Here is an 18,838-nt window from a genome sequence, read left to right on the forward strand (position 1 = left end):
CCAATATTTTAAGCAAAAAACGTTGCGTTGATGCATTGTGACGTCATTGTGACGTTATCAGTTTCAGAAGATACTGATACAGAATCAGAAAACCACAGGGTGGTGATCTGGAAAACTGGATCACATGCTGTGAAATCCACAGTATCAAAGAACGATACATTGATGGGTATATAATAATTATTATTACCTGCATGAGGGACAAAATAGCGCCGAATAACGTTCAGACAGTTGTTAGCCTAAAGGTTAACGAAAATAGTAATGCACTTTATCTGTTTAAGCTACAGAGCCAAGATGCCTCTTTCTGTTTGGCAGTTTGGAAACATTTTGCTTTTAGAATTATGATTTTGAATCTTATGTGGATCTTAGTAATTGAATTCTTCAATTCTCCGTCCGTCCTTCTGTCTGTCACAAAATCTTGTGAACGCTTCTCCTCCTATATGTCTTTTGGATAGACTTGAAATGTTGTACAATGCTTCATTCCCATTTGTAGATGTGCATATTGGTAGGTCAGGAGGATCCAATTATTTTCCTATTAGATATAGTGGATCTAAGAGGGGTGGAGGATGTAAAATAGCTTGTGAACACTTCTCCTATATGGCTTATCTGTTAGATTTGAAACTTTGTACAATTAATGCTTGATTGCCTTTTGCAGATGTGCATATTGTCAGGACAGGAGAATTCAATTATTTTCCTAAAAGTGTTAGTGGATCTAAGAGGGGTTGCGGATGTTAAAATGTCTTATGAATGCTTCTCCTTCTATATGGCTATCCGATAGACTTGAAATTTTGTACAATACTTTAATGCCATTTGCAGATTTGCATATTGTAGGGACAGGAGGATCCAATTGTTATCCTTAAAATTGTAGTGGATCTGAGGGGTGGAAGTTGTAAATAGTATGTGAACACTTCTCCTATGTGGCTTATTAGAGTTCATAATGTCTATGCCCCTGCTCCTGCTTCACCTCCATACCATGCAGTACATTATCGCAATTCACCTTTGAATTAGAACGCTTTACCTGATATAGTATTGCGTTGTGTGACAACACAATTGAATGAGACGATTGAACAATTTGAATGACATGTTTGATGTAATACAGCAAGAGTTTTCATTGGCCGATTACAGCCCGCCCACTTTCTCGAGCGGATTCAGTGTAGCTGGAGAACTGTACATAGCTCTCTGGAAAGATCCACCTCTTATAAAAACCTTCGATTTACGGGTCACAAAAAGCTGCGGACGGTTGAGGCCTGAAATCGGTGTATTCTTGTGTTGCTGTCTCACAAACTCAATATAAAAAAAATCTTAACATATTTTCCTACTATATACTTGCGTCCAAACATACCTTCAAATATTCATTAAAGCCACACACCACCCGAAAACTCGCAGCTTCAAATGATTTCGTTTGTTGACGTAGCCATGTTAGGTAGCTGGTCAATTTGAACTCTTGCTATTGGTATCTATTCATAAAATCGGTTGTAAGTTATGTATTCGCTCTTCATTTATTATCAACACGAATAATTAATAGAAATTAAAACATTTTTGTACCAGTTTTTGTAAAGGTAAAATAAGCTCTAGATAAACGAAAATGCTACATAAGCCCATTAGATGGAGACCGGCCGGCGCGGCCGCTCATGACTAATGAAAGGCGCACTGCCGTGAGTTTAGCTATTTCAATAATTATCATTTAATAGGACTGGGGTGGTATATTATGTAAACAATTTAGCTAAAATATGTGTGGGGTATTAGTACACATCTAGAGCTATTGTGCCAATATGGAAATGAACTGGGATTCGAATTGACTGGCTACCTAACATGGCTACGTCTACGAACGAAATCATCAAAAGCTGTGATCCGAGTTTTTGGGTCGTATGGGGCTTTAATAAATATTTGAAGGTATGTTTGGACACAAGTATAGTAGGAAAATATGTTAGGATTTTTTTAATATTAAATTTATGAGACAACAACACAAGAATATAACTTTTTCTCTTTCTTCCTTTGAAGTTTTTTTTTTTTCAATCTAGCATCTTGCCGTCATGTTTTCAAATGCTGACTACTCCCGTATAAGGGAATTTGGGCGGACTTATACATATGAACCAATGAGAGTTTCTGTTGCATTTCGCAATTGTATTACAAACAGATTCAATTGTGTCGTCACACAACGCAATGCTATATCGGCCAAAGCGTTCTAATTCAAAGGTGAATTGCGATAAGGCGAGGTTTCATTTGGAGCACTTCCAATTTGGGGAACTGGGGAGATGTTTATTTTTCATAAAAACAATCTCTAGTTTTCAGGGATTTTGTGAAGTCAACTCCTGTCCCTTTGTTGTTGACTTCATTTTATCATCTCAGTCTGTCCATCCAACAATTTGATTGCAGTATCACAATGTTACTTGTGTTGGTACGAGTTGATTCTAGTTTATTCGTATTTTAGGGATGACTTATTACGTGCAATAAAGAAGCTGAAAGTTCTTGGGAATGGTTTCACTCTGATTTCATTGGGGAAAAGCTATATGGTGCAGAGTGTGCCAGGGGAGTTAACCATGGATCATACCAAACTCTTACAGGAGGCACAGGTAAATAATGTCCATGGGGAGTTAACCATGGATCATACCAAACTCTTACAGGAGGCATAGGTAAATAATGTCCCAAGGGAGTTAACCATGGATCATACCAAACTCTTACAGGAGGCATAGGTAAATAATGTCCCAGGGGAGTTAACCATGGATCATACCAAACTCTTACAGGAGGCATAGGTAAATAGTGTCCCAAGGGAGTTAACCATGGATCATACCAAACTCTTACAGGAGGCACAGATAAATAGTGTCCCAGGGGAGTTAATCATGGATCATATCAAACTCTTATAAAAGACACAGGTAAATAAATAATGTACATGGGGAGGTAATTGTGAATCATACCAAACTCTTACAGAAGACACAGGAAGATAAATAATGTACCAGGGGAGTTAATCATGGATCACACCAAAGTCTTATAGAAGACACGGGTTAAATAGATAGTGTATCAGGGGAGTTAATCATGGATCATACCAAACTCTTATAGAAGACACAGGTTAAATAGATAGTGTATCAGGGGAGTTAATCATGGATCACAGGTACCTGGAAAAAGTAAATAGTGTAGCAAACTTTTACAGAAGGCAAATACATAAATGAAAAGTTAGTTTGAAATTTGAATATTTTCGGGAACAATACTCATTATTTTTTATATTAAGTATGTTAAGACAGTTTATTCTCCTCTATAAATTACTCCAGTCCACTGTTTATAATGTATAATCTGCCCCAACTTACTTTATAGCTTATAATGAATACTTAATACCTTCATTCCTAAACTAACACAAAGAGCACAGAGGCTTACTTTATATTGTATATTGAGTTCTTAATACCTTCATTCCTAAACTAACACAAAGAGCACAGAGGTTTTGGATAATGATTTCCAGTGTCATGTTCTGTGATAGCTTTACAGAGACTTAGGATAATGATTTACAGTGTCATGTTCTGTGATAGCTTTACAGAGACTTAGGATAATGATTTACAGTGTCATGTTCTGTGATAGCTTTACAGAGACTTAGGATAATGATATACAGTGTCATGTACATGTATATGTATATGTTCTGTGATAGCTTTACAGAGACTTGGGATAATGATTTACAGTGTCATGTTCTGTGATAGCTTTACAGAGACTTAGGATAATGATATACAGTGTCATGTACATGTATATGTATATGTTCTGTGATAGCTTTACAGAGACTTGGGATAATGATATACAGTGTCATGTTCTGTGATAGCTTTACAGAGGCTTAGGATAATGATATACAGTGTCATGTTCTGTGATAGCTTTACAGAGACTTGGGATAATGATTTACAGTGTCATGTTCTGTGATAGCTTTACAGAGACTTAGGATAATGATTTACAGTGTCATGTTCTGTGATAGCTTTACAGAGACTTAGGATAATGATATACAGTGTCATGTACATGTATATGTATATGTTCTGTGATAGCTTTACAGAGACTTAGGATAATGATATACAGTGTCATGTTCTGTGATAGCTTTACAGAGGCTTAGGATAATGATATACAGTGTCATGTTCTGTGATAGCTTTACAGAGACTTAGGATAATGATTTACAGTGTCATGTTCTGTGATAGCTTTACAGAGACTTAGGATAATGATATACAGTGTCATGTACATGTATATGTATATGTTCTGTGATAGCTTTACAGAGACTTAGGATAATGATATACAGTGTCATGTTCTGTGATAGCTTTACAGAGACTTGGGATAATGATTTACAGTGTCATGTTCTGTGATAGCTTTACAGAGACTTAGGATAATGATATACAGTGTCATGTACATGTATATGTATATGTTCTGTGATAGCTTTACAGAGACTTAGGATAATGATTTACAGTGTCATGTTCTGTGATAGCTTTACAGAGACTTAGGATAATGATATACAGTGTCATGTACATGTATATGTATATGTTCTGTGATAGCTTTACAGAGACTTAGGATAATGATTTACAGTGTCATGTTCTGTGATAGCTTTACAGAGACTTAGGATAATGATATACAGTGTCATGTTCTGTGATAGCTTTACAGAGACTTAGGATAATGATATACAGTGTCATGTTCTGTGATAGCTTTACAGAGACTTAGGATAATGATATACAGTGTCATGTTCTGTGATAGCTTTACAGAGACTTAGGATAATGATTTACAGTGTCATGTTCTGTGATAGCTTTACAGAGACTTAGGATAATGATATACAGTGTCATGTATATGTTCTGTGATAGCTTTGTATCAATTTGTAGAACGAGGGATTCGTGTCCATGAAATCCTTAATGGCTTCTCTGAAGTGGGAAGAAGAGCGAGTCATGAGAGCTCTGGTATGTATATGATATATAGAGAGTCGTACAGATCATATTGCACCACTTATCAACATGTATCAGTTCACAACAATATAGAGAGTCATATAGATCATATCGCACCACATATCAACATGTATCAATCTTCACAACGATGTAGAGAGTCACACAGATCACATCACATATCAACTTGTGAAGAATTGTACATATTGTATTTCACCACATATCAACTTGTCTCACAGTGTACATGAAAACAAAACTTCCTCACCAGTAAGATTAGAAGGCTGTCTGAATTCACAGGCCTGCAGTGAAATTTAGTGATACCCCCTCCCCCCTCTCCCAAATGTGCATAGTACATGTATATCTTGGGAAGTATTGCAAGAAAACTAAACGTAACACTTCTAAAGATTTTGAATATTGTTTAAATGATTAATTGTACAGGTATTAATTCATTGAGACTTTTATCAAATATGAATATTACTCATGCTTATATTGGTGTTCTATGTTCATATTGGATAGTGTTGTTTCTCTTGATGTTTGATGATTAAATTCTTGTAACTTTACCTGACATTATGATTAAATTCTTGTAACTTTACCTGGCATTGTGATTAAGCTCTTGTAACTTCACCTGACTTTATGATTAAATTCTTGTAACTTTACCAGCGATTTTTTTCCTTATATAACTGGTACCGATAAACGGTACCATTCCCAATGCCAAAAACCATTGATTTTTCCCAATTTTGAGACGAAAAAAATCCCAATTTACTTTCCGAAAATTAGACCGCTGACATCGTAATTTACTTAATCTGAAACGTTGTACAAGTTAACTAAAATGTCCACTTCCGGTATTAAATCGAAAGCACAGATCATGGCAGTGCGCGTGTTTTGTAGAACTATGACGATTCTAAAACGAGCCTAAGACGATTCCTTATGTCTCACAACAGCAAATATTAGCATTAAAAAGTTTGTAAAGAGATGGCTACTTCTGGTTTTGTTCTTTTTCTTTCTTTTCTTTTAGTTGAAATCATTTGCCGATACATTGGTAGAGAATTCCCAATTTGTTCGATTTTGACGCTTTTTTTCCCCCCAATTGAATGGGTACCGGTACCAATATCAGTGGGTAGAAAAAAATCGCTGTTTACCAGACATTGCATCCTCTCTGTAATTTATGTATCAGATCAGGAATTATTTTCAATATATATTGCCATTCAATGAGTATACAGATGAAAAGAGTCGTTAAGAATTGATGAGAAATAACTCAGTCAGAAATGTTCTACGTTCCTTGTCTCTTCTGCTAATGACGGAAAAACAGCTACATAGCATAATTTTATTAAAAACGTTCAACACAAACAAGGCTACCCGCGATTTCATGTGATTTTCACGTGTTTAAATAGCCCTAGTACACTTTAGAAGTTACCAACATCAAATAGTTCCTTTGTAAACAATTCATTATTTCTACAAATTGCACAAAATTTCCTAATCAGGGGTAACTGCAATTGTTTATATTCACTTTGATTGGATTGTGATATGTTTTTAATTGGAAGAACATTTTTATGCCCCCGAGATCGAAGATCAGGGGGCATATTGTTTTTGTCCTGTCTGTCATTTTGTAATTCTGTCATTCTGTCTGAAACTTTAACCTTGCTAATAACTTTTGAACAGTAAGAGGTAGAGCTTTGATATTTCACATGAGTATTCCTTGTGACAAGACCTTTCCGTGGGTACCAACATTTTTGACCTCTTGACCTTGACCTTGGAGTTTGACTTACTTTTTGAAAACTTTTAACCTTGCTAATAACTTTTGAACAGTAAGTGATAGAGCTTTGATATTTCACATGAGTATTCTTTGTGACAAGACCTTTCCGTGGGTACCAACATTTTTGACCCTTGACCTTGGAATTTGACCTACTTTTTGAAAACTTTAACCTTGCTAATACCTTTTGAACAGTAAGTGATAGAGCTTTGATATTTCACATGCGTATTCCTTGTGACAAGACCTTTCCGTGGGTACCAACATTTTTGACCCTGTTACCTTGACCTTGGAGTTTGACCTACTTTTTGAAAACTTTAACCTTGCTAATAACTTTTGAACAGTAAGAGATAGAGCTTTGATATTTCACATGAGTATTCCTTGTTACAAGATTTTTCCGTTGGTATTGAACCTTTTGACCTTGACATTTGACCTACTTAAAAAATTTTTTTTACATTGGTCATAACTTCTAAATGGTAGATATTAGAGCTTTCATATTGTACATGAGCATTTCTTTTGACAAGATCTTTCTACTGGTACCAAGATATTTGCCCTTGTGACCTTGGCCATCTTCGGAATTGGCCATTATCGGGGGCATTTGTGTTTCACAAACACATCTTGTTTTTATTGTTCACAACAGCATCACATTCATGAGAAAATGGCTATCATTACAACTGGCAAACTACATGTCGAGAAGCTTACTGAATATTTAGAATACAATGCTATCTTGTGAATTGAAGCAATACAGTTCTTGCAAATGAAAAGTGATTTGAGGTACACCATTAGTTTGAGATGGAAATAATCAATTCAGCGTTTGTTGTAGGACTATATGGTGAAGGAAGGCCTCGCCTGGGTGGATGATCAGGGATCGGGTGACAGACAATACTGGTTCCCCAGTTTCTTCCCAGAAATTGCCTCTGTCACATGATGTTGTCATCAACGTAGACAACGACTTTGTAATGTGTTACATAAAATTGTATGTAAATGGTGAAATGCGGAAAGCAAACTGTGTAAAAATGACTCCGTTTGTGCACATTAATGTCAGCTTGTAGTCTATAGGAGTCCACTTCACTACCAGCAGAATTATCATCTGTGTCTAACTTACTACTGATCATGGACTGACAAATACCTAACTATCAATTTAAATTTCACACCATGACTGAGTGAAGAACAGTTAGTTTTATGATAAAGGCGTATTTGATTACGACTGTCATATTGTATCTAATGTTATCATTATAAGTAGTATAGAGCTGTTGAATAAATGAATGATGCAAACCAACACTAGTGTTTTGTCTTGAGAAGAGTGAGCGAACATAATGAACAGTAAACAGTATCTCATAAATGCCATGAAAAATGTAAAGTTTAGAGCAGGGCAAACATTGCCTAGGGGGAGTAAGCATACCCTGTTTTCCATGGATAGAGTATGTCAAAATTTGATGGCTGCTACTATCTTAAAAGTTTTACAAATAGTAGCATTTTTGCCGTGTTTGCTAATCAACGTAATAGAAAAGAAATGCTTCAAGCATTCTTGTAAAGCTTTCCGAAGATACATCCAAAAATAGGAAATAATTTGGGATATTCCTTGGCATGTAAAACGAAATTATCTTGGGAACATCTTATATTAAAGATATCCCAACTGTCATCCTAGGAATTTCAAATGAAATGTCAATTTACTCGACATTATTTTCAAACGGGGTTTCATTATATGATAATGCATGTTTTATCAGGGCAGCTACTGCCGACTTTTGTGTTAGTGGTCCACAACATGCTTCATCTAATAGTGTATACCACAAGCGTAATTACTCCAACAAGACAATTTTCCTTTAAGAAAATCGAAAGGGGGAACTTTAACCCAATTATCGGTGCATCGGATTAAAATAACTCAACTTCAGAATTTTAATGAATTCGCTAGATAGCAAATATGAACTTACTTATTGGACTATACAGTAGTTTAGAATATCTTTTTTTCCACTTTTCTGTGATTTAAGATTGTTTTGTCATTTGCACATTTGATTAGAATTGCATGCCCTTATTCTTCACGAGTACAATTTCACCGGTCCACTGGGAATCATTCTTTTACTAAGGTGCAGTCAACAAAGACTGTATGAAGAATGAAAAGAATGAACAACCGAGACTGTACCGAGAATGAAGAGAATGAACAACCAAGACTGTACCAAGAATGAACAACCGAGACTGTACCAAGAATGAACAACCGAGACTGTACCAAGAATGAACAACCGAGACTGTACCAAGAATGAACAACCGAGACTGTACCAAGAATGAACAACCGAGACTGTACCAAGAATGAAAAGAATGAACAACCGAGACTGTACCAAGAATGAACAACTGAGACTGTACCAAGAATGAACAACCAAGACTGTACCAAGAATGAGCAACTGAGACTGTACCAAGAATGAACAGAAAACTTTCATTTTCATTCCAAAGGTTAAAAAACAATGAGAATTTTGCTTTGGAGTTGATTAAGAATGTTGACTCCCTTGGAACTGGAAGTCTACACCTGTACTATCTATATATAGGTATAGCTTCGACTATTGAATAATCAAATATTCATGTACAGGCATGTACAAGAGAGAGTGACACACAGAGGGAGAGACAGAGACAGCATTTGTGAATGAGATATGAATTAGTTCAACTGATGTAAAGCACGTGCAGGAGAGAAAGATACAGAAAGAAAGAGGGAACATTTGTGAATGATATATGTTAGATTAAAATTATCACAGTGAGCTCAAAATAGAAGACAACACAGAGTCTTCCTCATCCGCTTCATACTTAAATATTTTATTGGACATAGATCTCAACGACAACCTATCAACTCAACTTAAAGACAAACAGAATGACTTCAGTTTCCACCCTTAACTTCCCATATTTATGTAGCAATATTCCGTTATCACCTGTATATGGTGTTTATGCCTCTCAACTGATTCAATATGAATGACTGAACAAGTTCTGTGTATGATCAATTTTTAAATCGAGACAGGCTACTGACAAATAAGTTGATTTTACAGGGGTTTCATCAGTCTTGATCAAAGTCAGCATTTCGCAAATTTAATGATTGTTAAAACGATCTACGTAACCAATAGCCTACAACCTGCCTCTGGGTAAATTGCTCGTTATGCTTGCGAAGCTCACTGGCAGGATTCATACTCCGTTTCATTTCTTTTTCACTTTATTGCTAAAATTGCCCACTCCTGTGAACTGTCTACCAATTGGTATGAAACACGTCACACAGCATCAACCTAATGACAGGTTGTAATTGCTAATTTAGGCCAAGTTAAGTCTTTGTAATGAAAATACGATATTAGCCTACTACATGTACATATGAACGATTGTGTATAACAAAATTATCTACACGCATCGACATCTTTATCAAAACGACTTCTAAAGTGATTTTTAAGAGCATTCATATTTTAGTATATAATTTTTATTTTCCACAATCCGGAATATACCAGACCCAGTTTTTACGATGATTTAGGTGAAGGTCAATAAACTGAAAGTGCACCACGTGATCAGATGTCAACAAACTATTTCGCAGATGGACACCGAAATGGCGTCACGACTGAAAAAAAGACGCATGGAGGGAAATGTAGAAAGGGAATGGTTATATGCAATAATGAAAATCTGCACTTACCTAGACGAGTCGCATATTACTCTAACCCCGGTAAAAATAGAATGTTGTAATGCTCTATCTGCTACATCGTTCCCCAAGGCATTCTGTGACACCAAACCTTACGAAGCACGTCTCTTATTTGGTGATGTGTTCCAGAATGGCATATCAGTTTTAAGAGATTTTGAAGAGAGTAAAAAGGTTCCAGAGGACAGACAAACACTCTTTATTTTTAATAAATTGATGGATTTTCTAAGTGGAGGTAAGCAAACTTGAAAAAGCTACATTATGCATGTTCATTCAATGTAGAAAATGAGTCAATGACAGGCAATCATCTTCTTATTAAACCCGAGATTCCTCTGACTCTAACCACCCCTCTGATATTATGACATGTGCCTCTGCACATGTCACAATATAAAAGCAGGGGTATGAGTCGGGGGAGGGGGGGGGGGGGGGTCTCGGATTATCATCTCTACTGTGCTAGATCTAATCTCAGCAAGATTCTGTCGAGGCTGACTATTTGGACTGACACCTCTTCAGCCTTCAGGAAGAGATGTCGGTCCAGATATCCAGCCTTGACGAATCTCGCTGAGATCACTTCTTTGCTTCTGCTGATAATGAATAAAAACTTAATGCCTATTTACAAAGAGCAAATAGTTGTTTAATTGCAAATTTCATGTTGCCCCACACATGATAGAGTTCAGGTGCAAGGATGTGAAAAAAAGTGGTAACTTTTTGTTAATGGCTTCTTGTCTAAAAGTTTTCTCATTTTCTTCAGCTGTTAATGAAATATATTGATGTCTACATAAATTGTAAAAAAAAATAAAAAATAATTAACCCCCTGAGTAGGGGTTAATTAGTGCTAAAGTAGTTTTGTTATTTTTTTTTTCCATATACCAAACATTTTTTTAAATACACTTTAAAGCTTATTTTCATCAAAATTGTTTGTGTTTACTGTTTATTTTATATTTGAGACAATCAGAGACATGCTTAATCAGAAAATCCTATTAGTTTTGATGTACATGCATATAGCCCACATTTTTGTAGGTCTTCTGGAAGTCTTTTGTAGGTCTTCAAATTAGGTATATATTTTCTTCTGCTGGCCCAGATGAAGAATGAAAACTAAATGCTTATTTAGAAACATTTTTCTGCCTAGATTTGAAATTGTTTGGTCCTCAGGATTCAAGTTTTAAGGCAAGGCCCTAATGACCACATAGTGATTAATGGCCTTATTGTGTAAAAAAAATCTGGATGCTTTAAAGGGTGGGAAAAAGCTGGTCACCAGATTTAGAGATGTATTAGTGACTTTGAAAGGAGTTGAGGTGTGGTGTGGGAAGTGCAGTTTTAGGTTTGTTAATTGCCTTTGTTTTTTGTTGATAATTAAGATCCATCCATGGACATTTAATAAGAAAACATGCTCAGAGAAAGTATGTATCAACTTAGATTCTGTGTTATATTTTTCAAAAATATTTTTTTCATATATCAGACTTCATATTAGGGCTAAATGCAAATTGATTTGTTTACGCCTACATGTAATAACACTCCTGAAGGTAAACATTAAGGCCTGTTGGCCTCTTGTAAATCTTGCAAAATGAAATATTGCATAGTTAAGTAAACCAATTAATTGAGCAATTTCAAAGATTTTATTACTGGAATAAGTAGCCAGAAGAGTTTTAAATTGTTAATTAAATTAATTATTATTGATTATTTATTTCAAAAGCATTGTTAACATCACATACATGTCAGTGTTGTTAAAATGTCCACATTAAAAGGCATAAATTTGGATGTTATTAAACTTTTCAATTATTTTAGCAAAATTAATTCTTTGCATGTCAAGAATGACATTTTCTCCTTTCCTGTACAGGTAGGTAGATCTACCCAGGGAGGACCTGGTAGGATTCTTTAGGTTGTAAGATGCTTTAGGGGGAGGAATGTAATTGTTTGGAGTTTACTTGCTTTACATATGCTTGAATCTCCTTCACTCAAGGCTGATTTTTGTCAAGTTTGGTTGAAATTGGCCCAGTGGTTCTGGAGAAGAAATAAAAAATGTAAAGGTTTACAGACAGATGGACAACGAACAATGGGTGATTAGAAAAACTCGCTTTAGCTTTCAGCTCAGGTGAGCTAAATTATAATGGGTTCAGAAAACCCAATATTAATCCCTACAACTGTTAAACAGCTGTGTAATATTTGATGCCTCATCAGTTGTCATTTTGTCACCAAAAACTTTAATTCGATGAAAATTGCTCTATCATGATATTATATATATCAGTAATAACACCAGTATTTAAAAATTTCAAACAATTTTTAACCACAGGCACATAGAATACATGTATGTAGTTTTGGTGATTGAATAATTATTGTCTTGCAAGGCATTAATTCTTCCTTATACATGTATATTTCTTCACACTAAAAGCGGTTATCTGACATGTCTAACATAGTTTTATTAGGTTTCTCTTGTTTTTGCACAAAATAAATTTTTGTACGAGTCATTAATATATATTACTGAGAGATTTTGAGAAAAAAATGGTTCAATGCCAACACTTTCACAGCTAATGCCCCTTGAAGAATTGCAGCCTTTGGAACATAGATTTTTTAACTTGAAACCAAGGGAGATCTATATTACGACATTTCAGAAGTTGCACATTAGATTCATTCTTCTTGTTCTTTACAATAGGTAGAAGCCTCAACATTTTGGATCCTTTGAAACTCCGGTCGATCTCAGACTCTGAGATGACAGTACTTGTGGCCAATCATCTACTGGGGAAATTAACAGCTTCTTCCTGCTACCTGATTGACAGTAATTGTAGTGGGAAAAGAGGAGATCATTGTTTTTGTGGAAAAGATGTTTGTAAATTGACAGGAAACTATGGAGATACCAGTATAGGTGAGATATGACAGGATGCTAAATTTAGCTCATTTGAGCCAACCCATTTGGAATGAAGTATATGGAGTTTAGATAGACATTAAGGTAGCTGTTTAATGAGGATGCAACAATATACAATCAGACAATCTTGTTCCATTCACAATGCGTTTTATATTGAGGCTCCATTCACAATGTGTTTTATATTGAAGCTCCATTCACAATGTGTTTTATATTGAGGCTCCATTCACAATGCGTTTTATATTGAGGCTCCATTCACAATGCGTTTTATATTGAGGCTCCATTCACAATGCGTTTTATATTGAGGCTCCATTCACAATGCGTTTTATATTGAGGCTCCATTCACAATGCGTTTTATATTGAGGCTCCATTCACAATGTGTTTTATATTGAGGCTCCATTCACAATGTGTTTTATATTGAGGCTCCATTCACAATGTGTTTTATATTGAGGCTCCATTCACAATGCGTTTTATATTGAGGCTCCATTCACAGCGTGTTTTATATTGAGGTTAGGTTCATTTGGTACAGATTTATCAAGAGCCACCTGAATTGGTTTCCTTGTGACAATTTTATTATGGCTCTCTAGGTAAACATGAGACATAGTAATTATGAAAACTAGGGGTGAAAAAATAAACAGTGAGGCTATGGAATCAAGTTACACCCCCCCCCCCCCCCCCCCAATTATTTTCTTAACATTTAGCAAAGAATTGGAAATTTTAGCAAATACATGTACTCTAAACAATTCTAAAGAACATTTTCAAAAAATAAGAGATTATCAAGAGACATTTTAAAATTCATTTCATAATCAAAAGCTACAGCGCTAAATTAATTTAACATTGGAGCCTATGGTGAAATGATTTATGAAAATATTGTTGAAAATTTAGGGCATAAAAAAATCATAGGTCACCAAACTTCTTTTTGAAAAATTGATTTCTTTCAAATTTTTTAAAAGGGGAAAACTTATAATCTGGTTCCTAGAACTAATCAGCTCTATGAAAGATATTGCTCTCTCATTGTCTACCATTGCACATCTGTAAATTGTTTTTTTATTTCAGGAAATCCAGAAGTGTGGCATGGGAGTTTAGACATCATCATCCACAATGACGTGGCTGTGGAGGCACTCGATGAACAGCCAAACACTTCAGAGACCCCTGGTGGGAAATCTCCTGTTGAAGTGAAGGTCAAGGCTACTCGCTTGAAAAACACACAAATCATTGCACAAACTATAGTTTTTTCTTTTCTCCAGAAAAAGAGGCATCCAGACCGTGAACATTTTATAACCCCCTGTATAGGGATAGGACGTTCAGAGCTGATAGTCATGCTTTATGATTCGGAGCATGATGTTTTACTAGAGAGTTCTACTATACCTCTCTTTGAAAATGAGTTTTCTTGTGAATTTTCGTATTGTGCTATTCTTGTCTCTTGGCTAACAGTTAACTATCAGTATTTTTGTAGTGGTTTAGTTGAAAAATACAAAATGTATAAAAGCAATTTTTTTGATATTGCAAAAGAGAAAATCACTGTATATGAAGAAAAACTGCAATTTCAGAATGTCAACAGTTGTCAATTTCTAGAACTAAGATTTAAAAACCCTCCTGTTAATATAAAACCTGATGTTTCTCCATTTATGCATGAAACTCAGAAAGCATTATTTGATAAGTACTTGAGATTGAATAGATCTGATGACAAAGGTTCTGATGAGAAAAATTAGGATGAATTCTCAATATGTTGAATATCTGCCCACCCACTAAGTTGTGAATAAGATAACATACACAAAGACCGTGTTGTTATTCTTCCAACGCTATACATACTTCCTTATTCTCCCAACGTTATACATACTTCCTTATTCTTCTAACGTTATATATACTTCCTTATTCTCCCAACGTTATACATACTTCATTATTCTCCCAACGCTATACATACTTCCTTATTCTTCCAACCTATACATACTTCCTTATTCTCCCAACGTTATACGTACTTCCTTATTCTCCCAATGTTATAGATACTTCCTTGTCAGATTAAGTGATGTTTATTTTAATTTTTCAGAAAGTTTTGGATATGATTAAATTTCATTATCAATCCAAAATTACTTCAATTTAAAATTATTAGGATCATGGGCCAAAAAGAGCACCAATTTGAAAAAATTTAATGTTTTAGAAATTTAGCACTTCCTAAGCTGATACATTTATTTTTGCATTGTCCGACCCTCCAAAGAATATATTGGATGAAATAAATAGTGGTTTTTTTAAATTGATTTGGGGAAATAAGACATAAAAGATGAAATACACTCATAAGTAGTTATGAGTATGGTGTATTAAACATGGTTCACTTACCCACTTTCATTTGAATTCATATATCAAATTGAAATGGGTTAAAAGGTACCTGACCAGCATTTTTTACATTGCATTTCTAACCATAAGAATATAGAGTTTAATTTCTGTTTATCAAAAAAAAAAAAATACATCAAGAATTTGTGGGGTTTTTTTTTTTTTATTGATAATGATTTTTGGAGAGATATTATGAAAGTATTACAAAAGGTTAAGAAAAGTCTTATCATGTGTTAAACTACCGGTGTGTAGATATTAGACATGATTGCTGTGTAAAAAAAAAAAGGGGGGGGGGGCATTTAAACAAAATGTGTTGATAATGGTGTTAAAAACTTAGGTGTCTGAAAATGGAAACATTAGCTGTTTTAATGAAATATTGGTACTATTAATTTTTTAGATTACATGTACATGTATATTCCTGTGATATCAAAAATACCCTCAAAAGTCAAAAGAGATATCATTGCATTGAAAGAAATTATAATTTACGAAAATTATGAACATATTGAAAAATGTATTGTACAAAAATTGTTGTCCACATGTGATGTCAAATTTTTACATGAAATTTTGAAGTTTTATAGGAATAATAAATATGAAGAAGAATCGTCTTGCTTGGGTGGTTACATGCTGTTATGTTTTCACTCCTACGTTGCTTGTTTGTGAATGCTATGTTCCCACTATCACAATTCGCGGCACGATTGAAATCGTGGTGGTCGTATCAAATCTTGCCTAATCTTGGCGTCAATCGTGTTGATCGTAGACAATTTTTGGGCAGTCAAAATTTTCTCTACGATCAACACGATTAATTTCCAGTCGTTATGATCGCATCAGATCGCAACAAAGCGCAACATATCGCATCTTATCGTGATGATCCCGATCAGTCTCTTATAAAATAAATGTCCCACGATCTAATATATATATAACATATATTTACAGCAATACTATATGCTTATATTATAAATACCGTAATATAAGCATACAGTATTGCTGCTAATACCACGTGGTCAGTAACCTCAATTTTCCCCAATCTCAAGTGGATATGGGTTGTATTCACTTTCTAAATGTAAATTTTTTTTTAGTGAAGTCAATGGTCAGTCGGGCTGTATATATATCCATCGGGGTCATGAAAGACAGCGCTATCACATTCGTATCCTATCACAGTGCATCGGTTCGTCATTACATGTGTATAACGTATAATAATGTATACGTATGTATTTGCACGTACACGATCATCCCAATTCGGGAACCCTGATCATATGAAATTGAGGTCCAATTGCGAACTATAGATGGGAACAATCTTATCAGAACGTACATGTACATGATCGTATCTTAACGGGTGTTCAGATCGTGACACATCGTGTTGCCTGAAATTTATCCATCGTGACCTTACCGCAACAAATCTTTTAAGAACGCGTATTCAACTCGCATCACCTCGTATCAAAACCTGAAATTGCAGAAAACTTCCGCGATCAGCTTCGAATGGTCAATCGTCTCGTTCATAACGGAACGCACTACAGTGCATGGGAACATAGCTTTAGGTATTCAATGTAGAACGACCATAATTCACCGTAGCTGCAGAACTGTAGCTCTCTGAAAAAATGTTCCATCAAAATAGTTTTTCAGAGAGCTACAGTTCTGCAGCTAAATTCATCGGAAAACATTTTAGCTCACCTGAGCCGAAGGCCCAAATGAGAGTTTCTGATCACATTTTGTCCGTCTGTCTGTCTTTTAAATCATTTTCTACTTCCTTCTCCATAACTGCAGGGCCAATTTCGATCAAATTTACCATAACGCATCTCTGGGTTAAGAGGATTCAAGTTTGTTCAAATGAAGAAACATGCCCCCTTGAAAGGGGACAAAATCGAGAAATTGAAAAATAAAAATAGGAAGGGGTCTTGAGAAAAGTTGAAATTTACATGAAAGCTTCCTATGATAGTGTAGATATTAGTTTGTTTTTTTTTAAATCATTGGACCCGGGGATAGGATGAGGCCACAATAGGGGATCAAAGGTTTACATGCGAATATATAGGGGAAATCTTTAAAAATCTTCTCAAGAAGCACTGGTCCAGAAAAGTGGAGATGTACATGAAAGCTTCCTGACATAGAGTAGATTTAAGTTTGTTCAGATCATGGCGCCCGGGGGCAGGGTAGGAACACAATGGGGGACCAAAATTTTACAAAATAGGTGTGTTATCTAGATTACGTTCATTCTTGTCAACCGAATTACTGCTGAAAATTCTTCATACAAGTGTGTTTCCTCATTTTAACTACTGTTGTACTATTGGTGCAATATGAAAAATAAGGACGGTATTTACAAATTATACACTTTTCAAAAGCGAGCTGCTAGAATGATTTTGAATAGAATTTGCAGCAACTTAGATGGATGCCTCTATCCGACTATTTTGTATATAGAACTATCAAAGTTGTACATGGTTTAATTCCAGGCCCCAAGACCATAAATTGAGAATAGACTTAAGTCAAAATTTGGATTACTTATATCTTAGGATTTATGTAGCACAGGTGTTTACAAACACTACAGGTTTATAAAAAATACAAATGCAACCATATACTGGAAATTTTATTTGTTTTGGATTTTTTTTAGCTGGATTTAGACTGAAGTCTATTCTCAGTTTAAATATAGTCTTAAGGTTAGGCCTCAAGTCCATAAACTGAGAATAGACTTACAGATGCTTAGCCAGAAAGACAATGAAGTGTACACAAGTATGAGAAGGGGTCCGGGGGCCGCCTTGATGCCCCCAGTGGGTTCTGGTGAGGGTCCAGGGGGCGAGTCTCCTGGAAGCTACTGGGTTTTACCAATGAAATGACCTTTTTTGTGCATAGATACAGCCTTTCTGGTCAATATCCAAAACAAAAAGAATTCACAAAATTATTTCATTAACTGTTTTACAATGCTAACTCACCGTGAGTACTTGGACAGACTTTACATTTGTTTATGAATCGTGTTGTCCACTGTTTTCGCTGTTTTGGACTAGTACGGTAAATGTTGTACCGATGAAGAATACCCTAAATCCGTTCACTACGTAGTAGTTACACCATATGATATTGTTGGTTATTTGCAGATACCCGATGGGTGTGGTCATAATGACACGAGTGAGAGTGAGATTCAGTGCGAATATCTATAATGTATTTGGAGAACTTAGTCTGAGTCAGTTATGTGCAATTTTGATCTGGAGGAACTTCATACAGTGGACAGTGATGTTGGTTTTTTTTTTTCTCTCTCGAGAATGTGGGCGGGGTTTGAAGAAAAGTGTGGGTTATATACAGATAACCCACACTTTTAACAATAGAAAGCACGCCAAACTATGGTACAAATGTAGGATGTACTTGACATGATGTTGATGATGTAGGATGTACTT

The 18,838-nt window shown here is 35.3% G+C and overlaps 2 protein-coding genes across 2 annotated transcripts in view; both read left to right on the forward strand.

Annotated features, from left to right (window-relative positions):
* The window catches only part of LOC125665824 (vacuolar-sorting protein SNF8-like), a 15,286-nt gene extending 7,380 nt beyond the window's left edge, over positions 1–7,906 (forward strand). The window contains exons 7-9 of the mRNA XM_056151002.1: positions 2,429–2,570; positions 4,824–4,898; positions 7,451–7,906. Of these exons, the coding sequence (XP_056006977.1) occupies positions 2,429–2,570; positions 4,824–4,898; positions 7,451–7,555 (322 nt within the window). The 3' untranslated portion in view covers positions 7,556–7,906. The remainder of the gene's footprint in view (positions 1–2,428; positions 2,571–4,823; positions 4,899–7,450) is intronic.
* Positions 7,907–10,162: 2,256 nt separating this feature from the next.
* LOC125665820 (uncharacterized) lies at positions 10,163–16,072 on the forward strand. Its single transcript, XM_048898709.2, has 3 exons — positions 10,163–10,514; positions 12,930–13,139; positions 14,193–16,072. The coding sequence occupies exons 1-3, from the start codon at positions 10,181–10,183 to the stop codon at positions 14,846–14,848; spliced, it is 1,200 nt and encodes a 399-aa protein (XP_048754666.2). The 5' UTR covers positions 10,163–10,180; the 3' UTR covers positions 14,849–16,072.
* The last annotated feature ends 2,766 nt before the right edge of the window (positions 16,073–18,838 follow it).

Source organism: Ostrea edulis, chromosome 10, assembly GCF_947568905.1.
Source record: "Ostrea edulis chromosome 10, xbOstEdul1.1, whole genome shotgun sequence".
NCBI classification, from domain to species: domain Eukaryota; kingdom Metazoa; phylum Mollusca; class Bivalvia; order Ostreida; family Ostreidae; genus Ostrea; species Ostrea edulis.